Source organism: Tinamus guttatus, unplaced genomic scaffold, assembly GCF_059628265.1.
Source record: "Tinamus guttatus ecotype Peru unplaced genomic scaffold, ASM5962826v1 Tinamus_guttatus_pri_ptg000227l, whole genome shotgun sequence".
In the NCBI taxonomy this organism is placed as follows: Eukaryota; Metazoa; Chordata; class Aves; order Tinamiformes; family Tinamidae; genus Tinamus; species Tinamus guttatus.
The window spans coordinates 740,115-759,402 of NW_028288761.1; the positions used below are offsets into that span (position 1 = coordinate 740,115).

The 19,288-nt window shown below is 41.2% G+C and overlaps 1 protein-coding gene across 1 annotated transcript in view; it reads right to left on the reverse strand.

The window, feature by feature from the left end:
- Window positions 1-19,288, reverse strand: part of PSMD1 (proteasome 26S subunit, non-ATPase 1) — a 72,322-nt gene that overhangs the window by 4,621 nt on the left and 48,413 nt on the right. Inside the window, exons 19-22 of the mRNA XM_088525502.1 lie at window positions 10,200-10,302; window positions 5,419-5,588; window positions 3,284-3,376; window positions 1,631-1,723 (exon numbers count right to left, since the gene is read on the reverse strand). Coding sequence (XP_088381628.1) covers window positions 1,631-1,723; window positions 3,284-3,376; window positions 5,419-5,588; window positions 10,200-10,302 — 459 coding nt within the window. The remainder of the gene's footprint in view (window positions 1-1,630; window positions 1,724-3,283; window positions 3,377-5,418; window positions 5,589-10,199; window positions 10,303-19,288) is intronic.

A 19,288-nucleotide genomic window follows, 5' to 3' on the forward strand; every position in this document is an offset into this window, starting at 1 on the left:
CCTGTAACAGCAGATGGAACTTCGTTGGGCATGGTGTTTGCTCATCACTGTGCACATCACTCGGAAGCTGTGGATTACTAGTCATGTAACAGACATATGAGAAAAACAGGAAAGCAATTAGACCTGCAAAGCATTTGGACAATGGTAATACGCTCAGCTTAAACACAGCAGGTGGCAGCAAGCTCCCTTTTTGCTACCCTGTTTTTTTCTGCTCAATTCAGCCAAGAAAACTTTTCAAACAGCTTAAACGTTCTCACACACACACACACACACACACACACACACACACACACGTGAAGCCTTTCTAAGGCACTGCTTCCTCTTGCCACTTTTACTTAACTGTATGTTGCCAAAATCTTGGAAGAAAGATTCATCTGTTCAGCACATTTTGCTGATCATATACTGCTGTAAGAATAACTGAAAGCAAAGGCAATGTTTGATGGCTGGGTAACATTTTGAAGGACTAAGTAGTTAAAAAATCAGAGCTATAGCTGTGCACTCAAAACGATTCATTTTCTGGGCCAGCTATAAACAGTTTGGTGCAAGAGCATCAACACCTTTCAAACAGTATGCTGTACATATGATATGGCCACTACTTATATAGCTCGAGGAAAGCATTATAAACATAACAAAACTACATGTGTAAATTACACATGTAGTTATGTCACGCTTCCTTCATGTACGATTTGGGTGTTTATTTTTCAAATTAAAGAGTCCAAAAAGTCCCTGAACATAGCACTTATCTCATACAGATGTTAAACTGATCAGAAGGGTTTCTATCGATCACTGTGAATTTAATCATCCAGACATTTCAGCTTGCTCTAGGATGACACTTTATTCACAGATGAGGAACGGAATTTCCAGTCTCAGATCTATAAGCTGCTATAAATCACCAGAGGACCAGAGCAATCACCACAGATACAGAGCAGAGGAGGGATCCTGTACTTAAAGCTCAGCTGGCTTGATGCATTTTTGTATTTTGATAGACTGGCAAAGCACATAAGAAACTGCTGTCCAAAAGGTAAAGAACACTTCAGAAAGGGATTAAACACGCGTAGCAGCAGAAAGCTTTAACTTTTAGATGCTTCAGCAGGCTCAGTTGGAACAGATAGCAACAGGCAACTGCTATAACACTGAGTCCTTTTTCAGAAGGTCAATTGGAGGCACCAAGAACATGAAATTAACTAATTTCACTAATTAAACTAAATTTCCTTCACAGTAGTAAGAAAAGTACATGGATAAGTGATAAAATTCCTTGGTCTAGAAACGTGATCAACAGACATTTAAATAACAGAAAAAATGTGAAATGTTCCTTCACTTAAAGACACATACATTCACAAAAACAAGTTTCTGCCTTTAAGAAAGTAAGTTATTTAGCACTATCGAGGGAGATTTATTTCTCAGAAATAATGGATTTGTAAATAATGCCTCTTACTTTATTCAGGACACATGTGCGCAAGAAAGATGCTAAGGAGTGTACACAGTACACTGAAATGTGTTAGTGCTGTGCTTAAAGCTGATTGCAATGTTGGTGGCAGTGGGGACAGGTTTAAGTGAGCACCTGCTTTAATGTCACACCTTCCTCATTTGCAGGAGGTGGCAGACAGCTAAGTTTGACATTTACACTCACCACTTCCATCTTCTCCTCTTCCTTCTTCTCTTTCTCCTTCTCCTTTTCCTTCTTCTTGGCTTTTGCAGTGATGGACAGCACAGCAGTGGAAACCTGGATTTGTCAACAGAAGAGGCATTCAGCACACTGTGACACTGTATGCAGCGCATCAACTACCCAAGCAGGGCAACCAAGAAAAGCTGGTGTTAGGTCAGTTCTCAGCACAGGTAATAACAAGGTCAATCCCACTCCCTCTACACTGTTCTATTTAAAAGATCAATGCAGTGCCACCAGAGCGAATAAATAGCACAGACAGGACCAAAGTACCCATAAATGCAGATCAGGTCCAGTCACATATGCAGAAGGATGGCAAATTTCCTGATTTAGAGATTAATCATGACTGTTCAAGTACCTACATGAAAATTATTTACTTGTTTGTTTTTAAACAGCAATGAATGGGACTGTTATGGAGAAATCTGCTGCCATAGTCTCAAAGATAAAGAGCCTCTTCCTGATGACCTGAAGTTCTTTCTCTGTCCTAGTCAGACAGCCACATTTCTCGCAGAGTTAAAAAAGTGGATGCACGAAATGCCTTATGGAGGTGAGAATACTTGGTACTTCTAAGCAACATTCAGCAAAATTGCTCAAATACAAGAATTTGGCACACTTTCCTCTCAGAAAGCATGTGTAGCTACATCTGTAAGGCAGCAATTTCCACAGACGGACAGGGAGCATTGTATTTGTCAGGTTGCTGGTGAGACTTTCTAGACTAAAGACAGTTTCATGGCACATTTAATTCTGGTCAGGAGCATAAGAAAAGAGGGATGCCAAATTCACGTCCTATTCCAAAGGCAAGAACGTAGCTACGAGCAGCTAGCTTTGCCTTTCATTAGAGTTCATTTTTGTGCTCCTCGACTGTTCAGAAATTTCTCCTGCCTAGCATTCAATTCTGATAAAATGATTTACAATTTTCACACAGTGTCATTCATCAGTGTGACATGCCTGAGGTCTCCACAGCCGCAATTGCTCCCTAGGGGCTGCTCTGCCTTCTGCCATGGCCTGCGTGACAGCTTTTACCATCTTAATCCAGCAGACAAATTGATTCCACTGTCCTGCTGGTCTTCCAGCAGTTCTTATCTCTTCCTCTTCTATACCTGGATACTCTCAGTTCCTCACTTACCCTTCTCCTGTGATCCATGGGCCTGATCACTCGTACTGCAGCACATGGTCCCACTGTCCCTAGACCAGTTATGTTTCTGCCCTTCCATGTAGGACTATGAGACATGTTCTGCCTCATACTTCCAGTGTTTATAAAGCGGCTGTGCTTTGGAGCCCAAGTCACAGACAAAAACTCCGCTGTGCTAGGTGCCCTACAAAGACAGTACACGCATACAGATCAGCAGGGCAGGGGAGACTGTTTTAATCAATGCTCCTGCTTGACTAGTGGAGACAAGGGAGGTTCCTGCCACTCAGCAGCACAGCTGTTGTGTGCTGTGATCAGCAAGAGTCCCCAGCTCAGCACGAAAAAATAGCTAGAATTCTCTTTCAGAGATAATAGTGCCTGCCAATTTCTCCTTCAGTCTTTAAATTCCCTGTTGGTGCCATCAAAGTCCATGTCTATACTAGCAAAGAGAAGGTATTAGTCTATATAACACAGAAAGCAAACCCAAATACCTTTTCTTTCTCCTTTTCCTTGGGTACCTCAAGAGGTGGGGGATAGGCAAATGTAGAGGGCTTGCAGTTGGACTTGTACTGGACTTTCGGCATCTAAGACAAAGAGTTAAAAAAAAAAAATTAGAGACAAGAAAAGCAGGAGCAAAAAAAATCCACAACAGAATAATTACTTTAGCTTCATTTTCCTTCCAGCAGAGATGAACACAGATCCTCTTAAGAATACAAGCTTCCCCTTTTCTCCCTCCGGAAGCTGAGAAACTGTTATCAGTGGCAACAGTTCAAGTAGAACAATGTTATTTAATTATTCTATAATTTGACTCTGGCAAGCTCTCCTAGCCTTCTCCGTGTAGTTCACACCATGCTTTGTTTTCATTGTTTCGATGCCTTCGTGGTTTTGATGTTGTTGCTGTGCCTGCTCACATTAATGCACAATTGGTTTAAGAGCTAAGCGACAATCTGCTCGGTCAACGCACGCTAGGCCAGCTCAAGCACTGCCTGACACTCACCTCTTGCAAAAGGACAATACGTTTTGGAGGTAGCGGGTTTACTTGTTTTGTTTTTAAATCACTTCCATATATTCTCTTACTCTTGCCTAACCAAGACCAAAAGATGTGCTTTGACAGCCCATCCAGATTCTTCAACTGAATATAATTCTGCAGGATCTCACCTCTCTGCCTTTGTAAGACATAATGGAGCACTAAGGGGCCAGGGACTACTCTGAAGAAGCAGCATGGTGTGGTGCAGCCTATAACATACATTAAGTCTGTAGCTAGTTTTAGTAGTTAAACCAAGTTAGAAAATACAACCTCTTAAAGCCCTTGGGCTCCCTGGAAACCTTAGGGGATGGAGAAAGGGAGTCAAAATGGCAGCACAGCCAAGCAGGCAAAAAAGTTCTGCACGTCTCACTGCATGGGAGATGAAGAGACAAACAATGATACAGCCCATATAAAATATTCAGGACAGAGAGAAAATGGCATTTTAGAGCAAATCTCTCCCCTAAAACGGCAAGAATTTTCAGCTGTGTATAGATGATGCTCAGTGCTAAGACAGGTGGAAAAGAGCCTCAAACTTTTGGTCCAGGGCGCTGCAAAATAGCAAGCCAGCTCAACCCCAGACTGAGCTATGCACACCCTGTGCAACCCAGACTGCACTTGCAGGAATGACAGGAGGAGTTTGCACTGCCCTGTGCTTCCACTTTCAAATGCTATTTTATTTTGCTAAACTTATTAATTCAGTTCTTCTGCACAAGAAACCCATTACTTAAGCCAGCACAGACATAGCTTGCACGGGCTACACCGCAGCCCATCAGCTGTTCAGGAAGAACAGATGCACAGGAAAACTGCAGCACCCAGAGCTGTTTGGTTTAATGTTTACTCCCCTAGGAATCCAAATAGACCCTCTTTTTTCTTTTTTTTTAATCCTTTTTTTTTATTAGTATTCCTTCATGGGGGTTCTTTATTTGTTTTTGATAGTGTGCTGCTTTAGGGCTCACTAGAGCTGCTTTAATGTTCACCAGAGATGTAATGAATTTCATAGCACCTCAAGAGAATCTCAGCTGGTGACTGCAGAACTCCACCTCCCTGTGCAGCCTGCACACAAGAGGGGAACATTGTGCAGCAGAGTCTGATTCTAGACAAGAAAGAGGCCGTTGCACGGAACAGGTCTGACAAAGGACTCAAAGCTGTAGTGCTGTATACAGTCCTGACGGTTACAAATCCACGTAACTCACCAGGGGGGCCCAGTTTTTGGTTGTTGTTCTTTTTCTTTTAAAAATGACCTTCTGGAGTAGGAAGGTACATACTGGAGTGCTCTCTGCCTGCATACACTAAATAGATTTGCTTTCCTTATAAGTTACTTCAAAATAAAGAAGTTAAAATCTCTTCTTTGTATTCCTCTTATCCCCAATTCCCCCCGCTATCATTATTATACTTGTCTAAGGCTTTATTCCAAACAAAGAACTACAATTTAAGCCTGATTTTAGTTTTTTTTTTTTTTTCCTCTCTCTCAATTAGTACTATTTCTGGCATAGATAAGCTGGAGAAATCCAAAAAATGCATTTACACACCTCCTAGGTCACTTAAGACAGACCTCTAGGCTGCTATCAGCAGCTTTCCTCCTCTCCACTCGTCACGTACCTTAAGATCCTTGTTAAGGCCAATGACGCAGGTTGGGGTGAAAGCCAGCGACAAGAAGTGAGACAGGGGGAACCAGAACCAGAACTGGGTGAAGACCAGCACTCCCACCACAGAAGGCATGTGAGTGTGTCCCGTCCTCGACTGCAGTGAAATAGTTACATTATGGCCCCCTGTGGAGAACATAAATGGAATAACTTAGGTGAGGTTAATGCATTCCCAGGTACTCCACAAGCAAAAGCGAATGAGGCTGCTATGAGCAGAGAGCACAGTGTTGTCTCCTGCTGCACACACCTGCCTCCAAAACACACCTTGAGATCTCAGCTTATACAGCAAACTGAGGGGCTGTGTAACCAAACTGCTCTGGATAAAGACATCCCCCAAACACAGCCAGTGGAGAGAGCCCCTCTGCGCTTATTTTGCCAAGAGATGAATTTAAAAAGTGAAGCTGAGGCCCACGGAGAGGAGAAGCTCAAGCAGACAAACCCATGCCATAAGCAGTTTCAAAATAGGATATATAGACGAACCACAAGACAAAAATCACAGGGAAAACGGTACATACAAAAAGCTTTTCTTTCTGGGGCTGTCTCCCTGAACTGCTAGTGTTATACAGAAGAAATACGCCTGCATTTTTATCCTACACCATCTAAGTACAAAAAAATGTAAACAGCAGCAACTTCAGAAGTGCCTTGTAGAGGTTATCAATCTCAGCAGCGAAGAGACAAGCTCCTGCAGTTTTTGCAACAAAATTAAATCTCTGCCAGACAACCAATTCCTTAGCTTTATACTTGCAAAGCAGAGACCAAAACAACTCTGTATGTTGCTGCAGCACAGGAACATCCAGCTAGAAATCAAATTGAAAGATTGGGCTGGCAGACAGAGTGAGAAAGTGTTAATCTGATCTTTCGTCTTCTGATGAACCCAATGAATCGAGTTGAAGAGGGCAGCAGGCAAGTCCATTACCGCTGAGGAGGCCAGGTGCAGCCAGGGTAACTTTGTTAAAATACAGTCGCCCACTCATTCCAAATTAAAGGCCCTTTACGGCTGAAAAGTCCAACGAGCAGCATTCCTCTGCCTTGCACAAGCAGCCACGTATAGCAAGGCTCAGCAGTGCTGGCTTGAGTTTGTAGCACGACCAAAATTTTTTTTTTTTTTTTTGGCTAGTAATACCAGTGAAAGCCCTTAATGAAGCAGCAATGGTGACCTTTGGTATCTGTTGGTGTCAAAAACCCCTAAGCGCAAGATAGGGGGGTTTGGACACCATCCTGTAAGATGCTCTGCACAAGCACCGCTTTTTGGAGAAAGACAAGGATATCAAAGTCTTATCTGCTACTCTTCGTTATTTTCTCCCGTACTGCTCTCATGTACTTGTATTTGAATTTACAACACTATTAAGGTGAGGCTGCCTAAGATGGTCTTTTCCCCCGTCTTTCCTATGAACTTCACTGCATCAGTGTGTAAGGTAATTTGAAGATCTGTAATTTGCAGATATTCAGGACAAAGCAGTTAAATAAGTAGCTTAAACTAATTTGTATCAGACTTTCGGAAATTTATTTTCCAAATTTATTTTTAACCTTTAGAATTCTGTTATCCAACCTCTGGAATTTCCGGGCTAAGCAACAGATTTCATATTCCAAAGATGCTGTCACGCTACTTCTCTCTGCTGCTCTATATCCACACACACCCTACCCTCCCTCCCAGGCTGTGAGGGGAGCAGGAAAGGTGGAGAGACAGGACACTGCACAACTGCGATCTGTCTTCATGATTAAGTAGCAGCACTGATAACCTGCTCAGGGAACACATTCCAGACCTTTGGCTAGATGGATAAAGGCTGGGAGATGGCGTGGGGCTGGGCAGGAGGGGATCCAGCACACGCACAAAGATTTCCAGAGCTCCTTGGTAGCACCCTAAGGTCCATCTCCCAGAATTTATAGCAGTAAAGTTGCTAGAATTAAAATAGTTGCTTTAAAAGCAATGAGGATCCACTAGGCAAGCTTACACTAGGAAACAAGGAGGGAGAGTGCAACAAGCAGACGCTGATGATTTGCACTTTGATGAACCTGCTCTTTACCCAGCCATGGTGGTGCGCTTCTAATACCCATCACATTGTTCTAAAACTTTAGTTCTTCAACAAGTTCTGAGCAAAATAAATGCTTTGCTGCTAATACCATGGCAGAGCCCATACCGAACAGCCCAGGACAGCAAACCAGCTCAGCACCCGTTACCTAAGGATCCCTCACAGGCCTTGGAAATAAGCCGCCAGTCTTAGCCGAGCTCCTGTCCCATTTTCCAGCAATATCACGCTGCTTCTTTATCAGCAGAGGCTGACAACTTACTTCATCTAAACAGGAATGAAGGCAACCTGAACTTAGTGTCAGTCCAGAAAGGCCAAAGGCTCATCCACTTTGCCATCAAACCCCTGGCTGAATCAATTCCAGCACGTGCCAACAAGGTGATCCATGTGGGCAATAGAACAAGGGATAGCCCTGGTCTAGTGGCAAATGATACTGGTTTTTGCTTCTAACTACTAAAGTTTGATCCAATTTTACATTAGGACCTTGTAAACTGGGATGGGTAGGAAAAAGGAGGGAAACATCAGTGTTGATGAAGGGCTAAAGTAGCACTGAACTCAGTGCATGGGAAGGAAGCCCATGTGCACCTAAGTATCCTTTATACTAAAGCCTTTAAGATCCAAAATGCAACACTTCACATGAAATTCATATTTGGAGCGACAGAAATTAGGAGATGGGCAGCTCCCTTCCTCTGTCATCCAGATGACTCTTTCCATCCCTTATCACAACTGTCACCAGAGCTGGGGAGGATTCAGTACATTCACCTTCATGATACCCAGTGATATAGATGGTCCCCAACCACTGCACAGCTGACCCCACCCAAACTTCTTAAATATCCAGAAAAGGATGTTCCAAATGTGCTACATAAATATTAGCTTAGTGACAGCAGCTCCTCCTTCATCCTCACTGATTGAAAAACGCTGCATTAAGAACAAGAGCGAAGACCTACGGTCCAGAGGGCAAAAAAGTTTAAGTAGGTCAAATGTTGAAGTTTAATGAGATCACCATATCCCTTTCATAGCCCACCTTGACAAATACATACTCCAGACAATAAAGCACATTAATTCTGCAAGGAAAAGAAAGAGAGTTGTCAGCCTGGTGTGAGAGGGCATGTTTGCATATGACAGGGAGAATTATAAGAGTTCAGAGGTTTGGAAGAAAAAAAAATGCTAAATTTAGTGCATCTAATTCTTGCATGAAACCATGAGCCCACTGACTGCCTTGCTGTCAGAACAAGAAACCCACCTTCAATGCATCACTTCCCAGTCCCACAATAGAAGTGCTGCACTTTGATCAAAGTCTGTCACTGAAAGAGAATTATATTTTTCTCCTTTCAAAAATAAAAATAATAACTACATGTTCAACTGCCCCAGCTATTGCAGAAGACACAAAGAACCTTTTCTTCCCAGTAGTGATAAATTCTACAGCTCATTGTTTTGGGAAAGCATTTGCAGTTGTATGGGAGAGAGAAAGAGAATTTGTTCTTTATAACAGTCTCTCATAAAGTGGCAGTAGGTTAAGAAAGGGTTCACAGCCTTCCCCACCAGGACAGCAGTTTCTACAAGTAAGAAATAAAGAAGAAGTTGGCGCAAATCCATTTGTAGTTTATTAAAATTGGATGCTTCTGGTTTCCAAGTTATTATACATGATTGACACAGGAAGCAAATAAGGTTTAAGCTGCATTTTTATGATTTAATCCTTAAAGGTGGCAATTCAAAACAGGCCTGCACTGCTGAGAGACAAATCTCTCTGAGCCAGCTAGGCTCTGGCCTCCAAGCAACCCAGTATAAGCATGGGAATACCCAAAACTAGAGAAACAGTCTTGGGCCTAAAACTTTCCTAAGTTTGAGCTCTAGGAGCGGGGAAAAGGACAGGGAGCTGCACGGCAAGAAGGGGCCACAGAGATGGGAGAAATTGAGTTTGGATGTGCAGATTTGCACTAGAAACTTGGAAAGGGGGTGCTGCTGATACCTGCAATGCTGTATAAGCCTAAACTCCAACAGAGGGAAAAGTTCAAAACAGAACATGGTCTGTCTTCTCTGCTTACAGAAACTTTCCTTCAGATTCCCTAAGGTCCCGTAATTCAGCCCCTGTGAAATGCTAATGCCCTTAGAGAAACCTGTCTCAGCCTTTAGCAGCCATGTAATGATGTTCCCTTAGCTAGGAGGCAGAATCCTTTGTGAGAGAAGCACTAGCTCTTCTGAAGCAACACCAATGCAGTTCACTGTGTCTTTGCACAACACTTCTAATAATCAAGAAAGGGACAAAACCTATTTACTAAAAACTTACTTATTTAAAAAAAAAAGTTAAAAAAGTTTTAACTGGTCACATCATCTTTTAAACAGAAATTGCAAAGTAAGTTTACAAGAGGAATGCAGCAAATAATAAGTTATAATGCTACAAGTCAGCATTGAGGATGACGAAACAGATACATTAAAAAAAAATTCTTCTGGAAGGAATTCTGCCCCAATGACTGGACTGGGTTTATCCTAATTGAAGCACACTGATACAAGCTGAAATGACAAAGCAGGGCTTATTTCTTTAATCAGATAAAATGACCTGAAATTCGAGATTTCTTGCTGCTGCTGTGTAACAGGCATAAAAGCCAACACCCCCTCTCCAAAATGGAATTTGGTTTTATAGCTATTAGAAGCTTTCTGTAGTCAAACAGGAGTAAGAAATTTTGACTGCTATAAGTATTTGGGGAGTTACCTGCATCCAAAATGCCTTGTGCCAGGATTGCTCCAAACTTTGCCATAACATCATCATGTTTATCGTTGATCACTTTGGAATACAGCTGCCTGAACTGGCTGACCTGGAGGAGAAAAAAAAAAAATCATATAAACATTTTGACTTTAACATGAGCACTCCAGATTTCTGTACCTTAGATGACGTTTGCTTTTTCAGTGGTTTTAACCATTGATGATACCAGTCATCCCACCAATAGTTAATTATAGAGGTTTAGCCCACTGGAAGACCCTCACAAAATGATCTTAAAGCCACCAGGACAAGCTTGCAGCTAAACCACCTTCTGCAGACCTCACAAGAAAAGCCTGCACATCCCTGAAGCATCACTGGCATAATACACCAACCAATGAGTTTGTAGCAAAATCTACTATATGTTCTTAGGTGCGTGACCCTGCATTTTATTAAATTTCCTCTAATTCCTACTGCTGAAAACCTCCAACCTATTCCGTTTTTCCTGTACAATATTTCTGCTGTATTGATACTGCTTCCATGATGCGTCATTAGCAGATTTTGCTACTGCACTCCTACCTTTTAAATCAAAGTCATTAATGAAAATATTTAATAATAATTATGCTGTGATATATATACACCAATGTCTTAAGCACACATTAGCAAGGGAAATTACCTAACTTTTGCTTATATCATCATCATGGCTTGAAACAGCTTCATCTTTCACTGGTTCACTAAGTGTTGAAGTGACAGAAGAGTATGACATCCAGGAATATACAAGGGTCTGTCATATGCTGATATTCAATATATACTGATGAGGAAATGCAATTCAAGTATTTTTTACGGCTGAAAAAGCAGACCAGGAAATTCCACTCTGCATCCCAATGAAAACCTGTGAAGCTGCTCTAGATAGATCTATCACATGTTTGGAAGAATTTTTTATGCTTCCTACCTAAATTCATTTTGATATAGTTATCCATATGACATTTTGTTTCCTTTGTTGTTGTTGGTTTTAATACCAAACTTTAACATGGCATGCTCAAATACTTAGGCAGTCTCTTCAGAAAGGCTCCTACCAAGACACCTAGTTTCTCCAACTGCTAGGCCACTTTGTTGCGGGTACCCAGGTCCTCTTCCTGCATTTGCAGATAAGAGGACAAACTTTTAGCTCAGGATAGCAGGGCCCAGACACAGCTACCCGATACACAATCAAGTTACTAGGATTTCAAATTCAGCTCCATTTTCCATATTTAAGGCCTTAAGACCACATAAAGCCCTAGCCACTTTTCACAGGCAAAGCACACGTTCCTCTTCAGAGATCTTTGCTCAGTGCTCGAAGAACAGTGTTTATATTTCAGCTGTGAAAGGCTCTCAGTATCTGCTGTAGCCAAAGCAGCCGAGCTTCAAAACCTCTGCCGGGAACGTACTCTCGTTCCACATACTCATCCTACCAGCACCCGGCTGCACCAACGCACGAGGTTAAACACACGGTGACCAAAATGCAGCGAGTCCTGATCCACATCAGGCCCGCACTAATCCAGTCGTCTCCCACCTACAATACAGTATATAAGGTATGGAAACACTCGGACACTCCTGTTCCTGGAGCTGCCTTGGCCTTTCTGGGATGGCTGGCGTGCAGTTCCAGGATCACGGAGCTACTGGAGCCATAAAACCTCCTAAATCGGGAGCATAAAACAGTCATATAAACACAATGGCTCCAAGAAGAATAATTGCTGCTGTCAACGTGCTTTTTTAAGACAAGGCCAGACAGCATACAGTACCAGGGGCAGAATTCAGGTGTTCCTCCTGAATTTATATGGTTTGTCTTGGGGAGCGATGAGAAACCTAAAAATACATTCAGAAAGAATTTTCCTGCCAGGGAAAGGACAACTCATACAACAAGTCACTGTCATGAGAACTGTGTTGGGAATTATGTTTTATTAAACCAGGATTCAACAAGATCAAAAGAATAATAAAAAAAAAAGCACAAAATGAAGAGCTGATTCCAGCGATAAGTCAAACTCAAAAGACTTAAGTCTGACTCGAGAGGTTTCTAAGCAAAAACTGAGACTGTGTTCATCAGTAAAAGCACATCAGAGCCACGAGGTAACACAGGAACTGAGGAAATGACAGCCACACATTTCACTCGCAGATTCTTGACCAGAGGCAATAAGAAGTTCGGACATCTCCACTGCCACTGAGATGTTAATGTCAAGCAACTGCTGTGGGACCATTAACTCAACACGCTGCTTAAAACACAGGTGCCTTAAAGGAAAAGGCACTTTCTGTTCGATATTTCACTTTCTTTCCTTTGCTCTTTCAGCAGTACTATTCATCAGCCTTTAGTGCAGGTGACACCTGATGAATTCTGAGCTGGTCTGTGACAGAGTGAAGAACATCCACATTTATATGAGGAAATCACAACCTGCTAAATGCAACTGTAATAAAATTAATGTTTCACACAAATGGACAGTCTGATAATCCAGAAGCAATAGATAAGCCACTCAGCCTTAAACAAGGGCAGCAAAACTGAACAAAGCACCAATTCTGCTGCACAAGAAGCAGTTTTATTAAAGTGGTGGCACTTTAGCAGTGGCAAAGTAGCAGCTATTTCCATTACTCAGTCTAAGCAAGTCCAACAAGTTGTGGGTTAATATTAGCTCTCTAGTCATCAATTCCCCTTCGCATTTAAAAAATATTCTATAACTATTCCTCCCTACCCCTAAACGGAAGTGACTTAAATTTTCTTGCATTTATTCATGCTAAGATAAAGGATTGTGGTATATTTTCAGAGCAGTCACACATACAAGTGTGTGCCAGGGAGACACTGTACACACAATATACAGTTCCTTACAGATATACTGACCAACCTCTGCCTCTCTCTATTTATACTTCATCATGCTTTCTAAATTTTTATTTATAAAAGCCTGCTCTGTGTTTTATGTGCTTAATACAAACAGCTTGTTTCTTATGCTTGACCTCCTGCACACTGGAAAAATAGCTTAGCTTGCATTTAAGGTATTATTTCCCCTTGCTGTTGTTATTCCCAGGTTTTGAGGCAGTGTATCCCAGCAGCTGGCTCCTTTAGAAATCCCACTGACTTCAGTAACCTGAGGTGGAGCCTCCTATGTTATCAAGGGCAACCGCATATGGACTAGATGAACAAAAGTCACCTGGGAAAAATAAAATAAAAATAACTTTCAGTCTCTTTCAGGATTATCTGGGGCTGACACATGGAGATGGGAGCAGCACATCACATTATTTCTCTGGCTGAGCTGGGCTGTAAGATCCAGGGGCTGCTGCTCAGAGCACGTTACTTTGTTCCTAGCACTCCAGGCTCAGCTTTTGGGGCTCAGACTATTTCTAACAGGTAGATGTTACAAAGCTCTGAAAAATCAACTCGTGAGGTGGACTGGGAATTGGGTGGATCCGGCATTTACACAGGAATCACATGTTCAAAGAAAGAAACCTGAGGTGAGGCAGCAAGGAGACATTCAGCAGAACTGCTCATGCTGCCGCTGGCGCCTGCGGCCTGACCGGGAGGCGCCGGGGACGCTCAGGAGACGCGGGGCTGCCCTCGAGCGCGGGACGTTCTCGCTCCCGGCGAGCGGGGCTGGCAGCCTCCACGGACGGCGTTTCCCTGATGCAGCTGCCAGGGCTCTGCTCACCCTGTACACGCTAACACTGGCAGAGCACAAAACACCTCTGGCACCAACCCCCGGGGACCCACGGGTTGTGCCAGCCAGGCACAAAGAAACACTGGGAACCGAATTGCAGAAACTTGGCTGCTTGGAGAGCTGGGATGAGTTGCCACAGGCTGAGGTGTGGAACGAGGGAGCAGGCTTGTACAAATGAATTTTGAAGGTCTAAAATAATAAATTCTTCTGACCTCTACTTTTTAAATATTTTAAAAGTACAAAATATCCGGTGCCATGGCAAAAGCATTCTGATTTTAAATGACTTCCGCAAGGCAGAGATGCCTGTGGATCTTGAGCCATGGACCACTGCCAACCTTGGAGAACGGATTGAGAAATTATGCCCTTATCAAGGTTTTACTTTAAAAATCATCAGAAGCAAAACTGTTCCACCCCAGAGTTGAAAACTCCCCACCCTGGCCTTGGAAACCTGGCGAATCCAGGTTGAAGGGCATTTCCCACTGGGTCATGTCCCAGATGCAGAACCTTCCTGCTCCAGGACACCGTCTCCTTGGGCACATCTAGCTGTGCCAGCTCAGGAAAGTCCTGCCCTCACAGCCACTGCTCTATCCCGTTGCAAAAAGCAACTGCCCCAGAATAAGCAACAAGACATTTAAAGCAAAATGACAAATATTGCAAAGAAAATTAAACAAAAACCACCATTGGCACAACTAAATATTCTGTTCTAGCTTTGCTGTTGGGGCAGTCACCTCCTAGAGAATGGAGCAAGATCAAGATGTCAAAAGATAGAAATATCATAAGCCATTGAAGCAAAACCTGTCAGAGTTTGTCCAGAAGAGCCTTTTAATTTGCTACTATTTTTCATTCAAATCACAGTGATAAGGACATCCCAAATTACCAAATAGGTTTAATGTGCTAGGAAACCCACAAACCCATTTTTTTCCCTTGAAAATCTCCAAGCATTTACAACATTTTTTATTATTTGGAAATACCATCAATAAATTCATTTGGGCAACTTCCTGGAAACTGAAATGATTCATTTCATCTTTAGTAAAAACACACAAACTCACCAAAACTACATGCATCGATTTCAAGCAAAGGCAGATACGCAGCCTCAAAGACACCGAGGAAATGACACAGGCTTTAACATGCAAGAATGATACAGCACTATTTCCTTCACAAACCTGAGAGACTGTGTGCGGTGTTTTGGGGTTTTTGTGTGTGTGTGCATGTGTGTTTTTTCTTTTTTTTAATCATTTAATAGGTTATTTACCACCTCTGCCTCCCGCAGTCATCATTATGCACATAGAGCCTATGAGAATGTTCAAAACCAAGATTTAATAACAATTAACTAAGGAAAACGGGGGCAAATGATGAGCATGATGCTTTTTATGAGTGCAAATTCTTAAGAGCAAGATCATCTAGGAATTTGTTTTCAAAAAGTCATTTTTTAAAAAAATCAGTTGTGTCCTGCATCCATTCCTCTTCTTCCAAAGCTGAAGTTACTCTCTTTCTGACTGGTCTTTCCAAGTATGCAAGAGAATACACTGTGCAGGAGCAACTGCAGTAACACGGTTAAAGAACTTCCTATGGGAAGCTGTTGTCTCAATGGTCCTTTTTCAGCAGTGCAAAATTGTTTGGGGTTTTTAAAGAGCTCAAGATCTGAGAGTGACAGAAACAGAAACCAACAAGCAATGTCCCTTATGGGACTCCTACAATGGGATTTGTTTTCTGTAACACATATTTTTCAACCCTGATGGTGTAAAATCTTTCTAGAGTTTAATAAAATATCACCATGCAAACCAGCACCCATAGAAATCCTGGATCTAAGTGGAGGAAAAAAAAATCAAGCGGCTATTCCCTAGCATCCTAAACAGATGATCACAGGAGAAGAGAGCTTGGTCATTATTTTCTCATTTTGCAAGATGACTATCCTAGTACAAAAACAGCAATAATAAATCAGATTCAAGATGTTAGACATGTAGTATATCTCCCAAATTACTTTCTTAATTGCCCGGCAGGTCACAAACACATAACGAAGTTGTCATGGATCCCTGTTACAATGACCTCATTGCGCCTATAATGCGGGATTGCATTTCACAAAATAAACTTGTTATTGCTCGATATCCTGCACTAATATTGTGCCTAAGTGTATTGAAGGTCAGGAAAATCATGTTGACTGCACCTGGGGAATCATGTTTCAACTGCTAAGAGACAAGTCTTACACAAGATATAAAACCCCCTTTTGGCCCTTAGGTTTGCAAGTCCCAGAGCGCGGTGAGTCTCTATTGAAACATTCCTACAGGTCAGTACAAGGAAGGGGGAAGATAAATGCAAAGGTAAAACAAGAGTAACAATTTTTACTATGAAAATACTTTGATTTTTACATCTCTACCTATTGCTAAAACCTCAGCATTTCAAAATCAGCTCTCAAAAATCTGTATTTTTTTTTACTTCTGAAAATTATCTTTTTCCAATACTTGCAAATACTCTTAAAACAAAACAAACACACACGTCTAAGCCTCCTTTCCTGTTAAATCTTTTTAGATATACACCTAAGCAACATCTATGCAGAAGCAATAAGTACATTTTGCAGCTAGAACCCTAACCAGTACAAAGGAAAAACTGTTAATATTTGCAGAACCACTAAATGGTCACACCAGATTCTCAGCAGGAAAAAAAAAATCGGTTGGAAAGTCAGAGCAATAGTATGAACAGACATGGGAACTTGTTAGGCTCATAGAAACAGAAGAGCTAGGGCAAAGCATGTTACTAGAAAACGTTGGGAAACAGATTACCATCCATTCCCCATGCTTCAAATTCCAATGCCAAGGGAGGGAATGGAAGATAAAATGCTTAAAAGGGAATTTAAGCAAAATCTCTTGGGAAATATGACAAAACAGGGCACTTGCTCTATCTATTTAAGGAATATGATTTGCTATCATCTTCATAACAAAATATCTGCAGAGAATTTAAATCTGTATAACCCAAAACACACAGCTTACAGACCAATCATCTATGGGAAAAAGACAAGCAACAAAAATAAAAAACAGTGACGGGAAGCTGGTCAGAGCATGTATCACGATCTTATCAAAATCACTGTGTCTCACATGCAAAACATCTCAAAGTCTTTAGCAGTAATAGGACAGCAATTTGAGGTGTATTTAAAGTTGGTAGAAATTAGTTCTTTGTAACTCTTATCACGATCACCAATAGGATTTGTGGGGCACAAAGACCAACTTGTTCCTCTCACCAGCTGCCCCTGTGGCAACGCAGAAATCCCCCACGTCAGGTTAGACCCTGTGGTACAGAGTGTGCAACTTCGGCATCTAATCAGACTAAAATATGTCACTGCAATCCAAAAATGGCTGGTGATCTGAACTCCGCCCTTTCACATCAGATTAAAATACTTTTTCTTCAGACTGGCAGACAGCTCCAAAAGAAGTTTCCCATGGATAATAAGTAATTTAATTGCCTGCATATTGCCCAAATAAATGGAGAATCTCTTTTTACCATGGAGCAAGGCATGATGATTATAGCTAAATTTGGCAGTGATTGTTTCCTTCAGAACAAGTAAAATTACTATATTTTGGGTTTATTTCCCAAATTAGCATATTGTTTCAGGGTTTCTCCATGAGTTTATAGTCTGTACTTTTTTTTTTTTCTTTTTTTAATCTGTAGCACTTCCATGTTTGGGTAATGAATTGCCTTCTGTATCTGTATTATGTAACAGCACAAATTTTGACTCATAAACAGGACTTTAGCATAAAGCTCTTTCCGTTCTTCTCCCTATTTCTTAAACAATCCAGTTAGCCCCAGATTATACACCTCATCCTCTATTTGCCCACCCACTATTACAAAAAAAAAAAAACAACAACAACAAAGTTCACCACCCTACAGATTACAGTGCACATACTTCTGAAGTCAGAGTTTCCAGGATTCTTGAGGAAAGGAATCTGGCTTACTACCTAAAATGATCCATAGTTTTGCTAGCTATTTCTTTACCTCCTTACCTTCACTTTTCTTTAAGACTCTCAGACTCTTTCACCTAACATCTTAAAAGAACTGAAAACTCAATATACAGACTGAGCAGGTAATCCATGACAAAAAAGTCAAAGCTCATCTGACTACTTCAGTCTCTGCAGTTCCCATCCCAAAAGGATTACTTTGCAAACTATAATAAATTTATTCACATAATGTTCTTTGATAGAAGCATTGTCCTCATGTTTTCTTTTTCAGATGGGAAACTAAGTCTCAGGAGAGCTAAACAATTTGCCCGATGTTACAGGCGTACACAGATGTACACAGAGAAATACTTAAACCTGATCTCCTACGATGAGAGCTGGTATTGGAACCATCCTTCCAAGAAGGATTAGAGATCAAGGGAGAAACAATAAAAACGAAAAGCAGTTTCCTTCCACAGAAAAGAATCCTTCAGCTTTACACTGCAGAGACTTAACATCTCCAAGAGTGAGGGACTCTGACTGAACTCTGTTTTTCTCTATTGGTTTATTCAGTTGAATTACAGTTCTGATAAAATAAATAACATTTCCAGATGCTGCCCAGGGAAAAAAAAAAATAGTACTTCAAGAGAGCAAACTCTCTGTCAGCAAATCCACAAATTCTCTGACTTGGAAATACCAAGACACCTGTACCAGTAGAACTCCCTTGCCTTTCCAAAGTAAAACTTTCCACTGGAAAAGGAGAGGTTTTTTCCTCTTTTTACCCCTCCAAAAGCAGTAAAAAGAGTGGCTGTTTACTATCACAGTTCAGTTTTGAAAGTGACATCAATAAAAGCAACACATACACGACAGATGAGCAGCAAAGTACCAGCTATAGCTCGGTCTCGGTGCTCAGCAGAGCAGATGAAATGTGGAGCCTCAAGACTTCTATTAATGCAGACTTTTAGTCTGTACAAATGTTTGCATATTATCACCTGTCATGTATTTGGGGGCAATCTAGTTTTAAAAGCTAAGCACGGCACATGCAATCCTTTTTGCCTTTCAAGCAGAAAGCAAAAAAAAAAAAAAAAAAAAAAAAAAAAACCAAACATTAAGAAAAATATATTTTGCTACACAAAATGAGACTACACAGCTCAGTTTGCAGTTTGCTACACAAAGTGAACTGCTTCTGATGGAAAAAAAAAGTTTCACCTGAAAACTACAAGACAAGACACAAAAGCAGCACAGTCTTAATAACACTTCCCTGGACAGCAACCACAACCAAAACTTAGTTCAATATTATTAATTAATCAATAATAATAAAATAAAAATTTAAGAACTGTGTTCATGTAAATAACATGAACCACATGTAAATAACATGAACCACATCCAAAATTTAGTTCAATACTATTATTAATTAATCAATAATAAAAAAATGAAAATTTAAGAACTGTATTCATGTAAATAAGCACACAGAACGCAACAGTAGTTAGAAGCCAGCCACTTC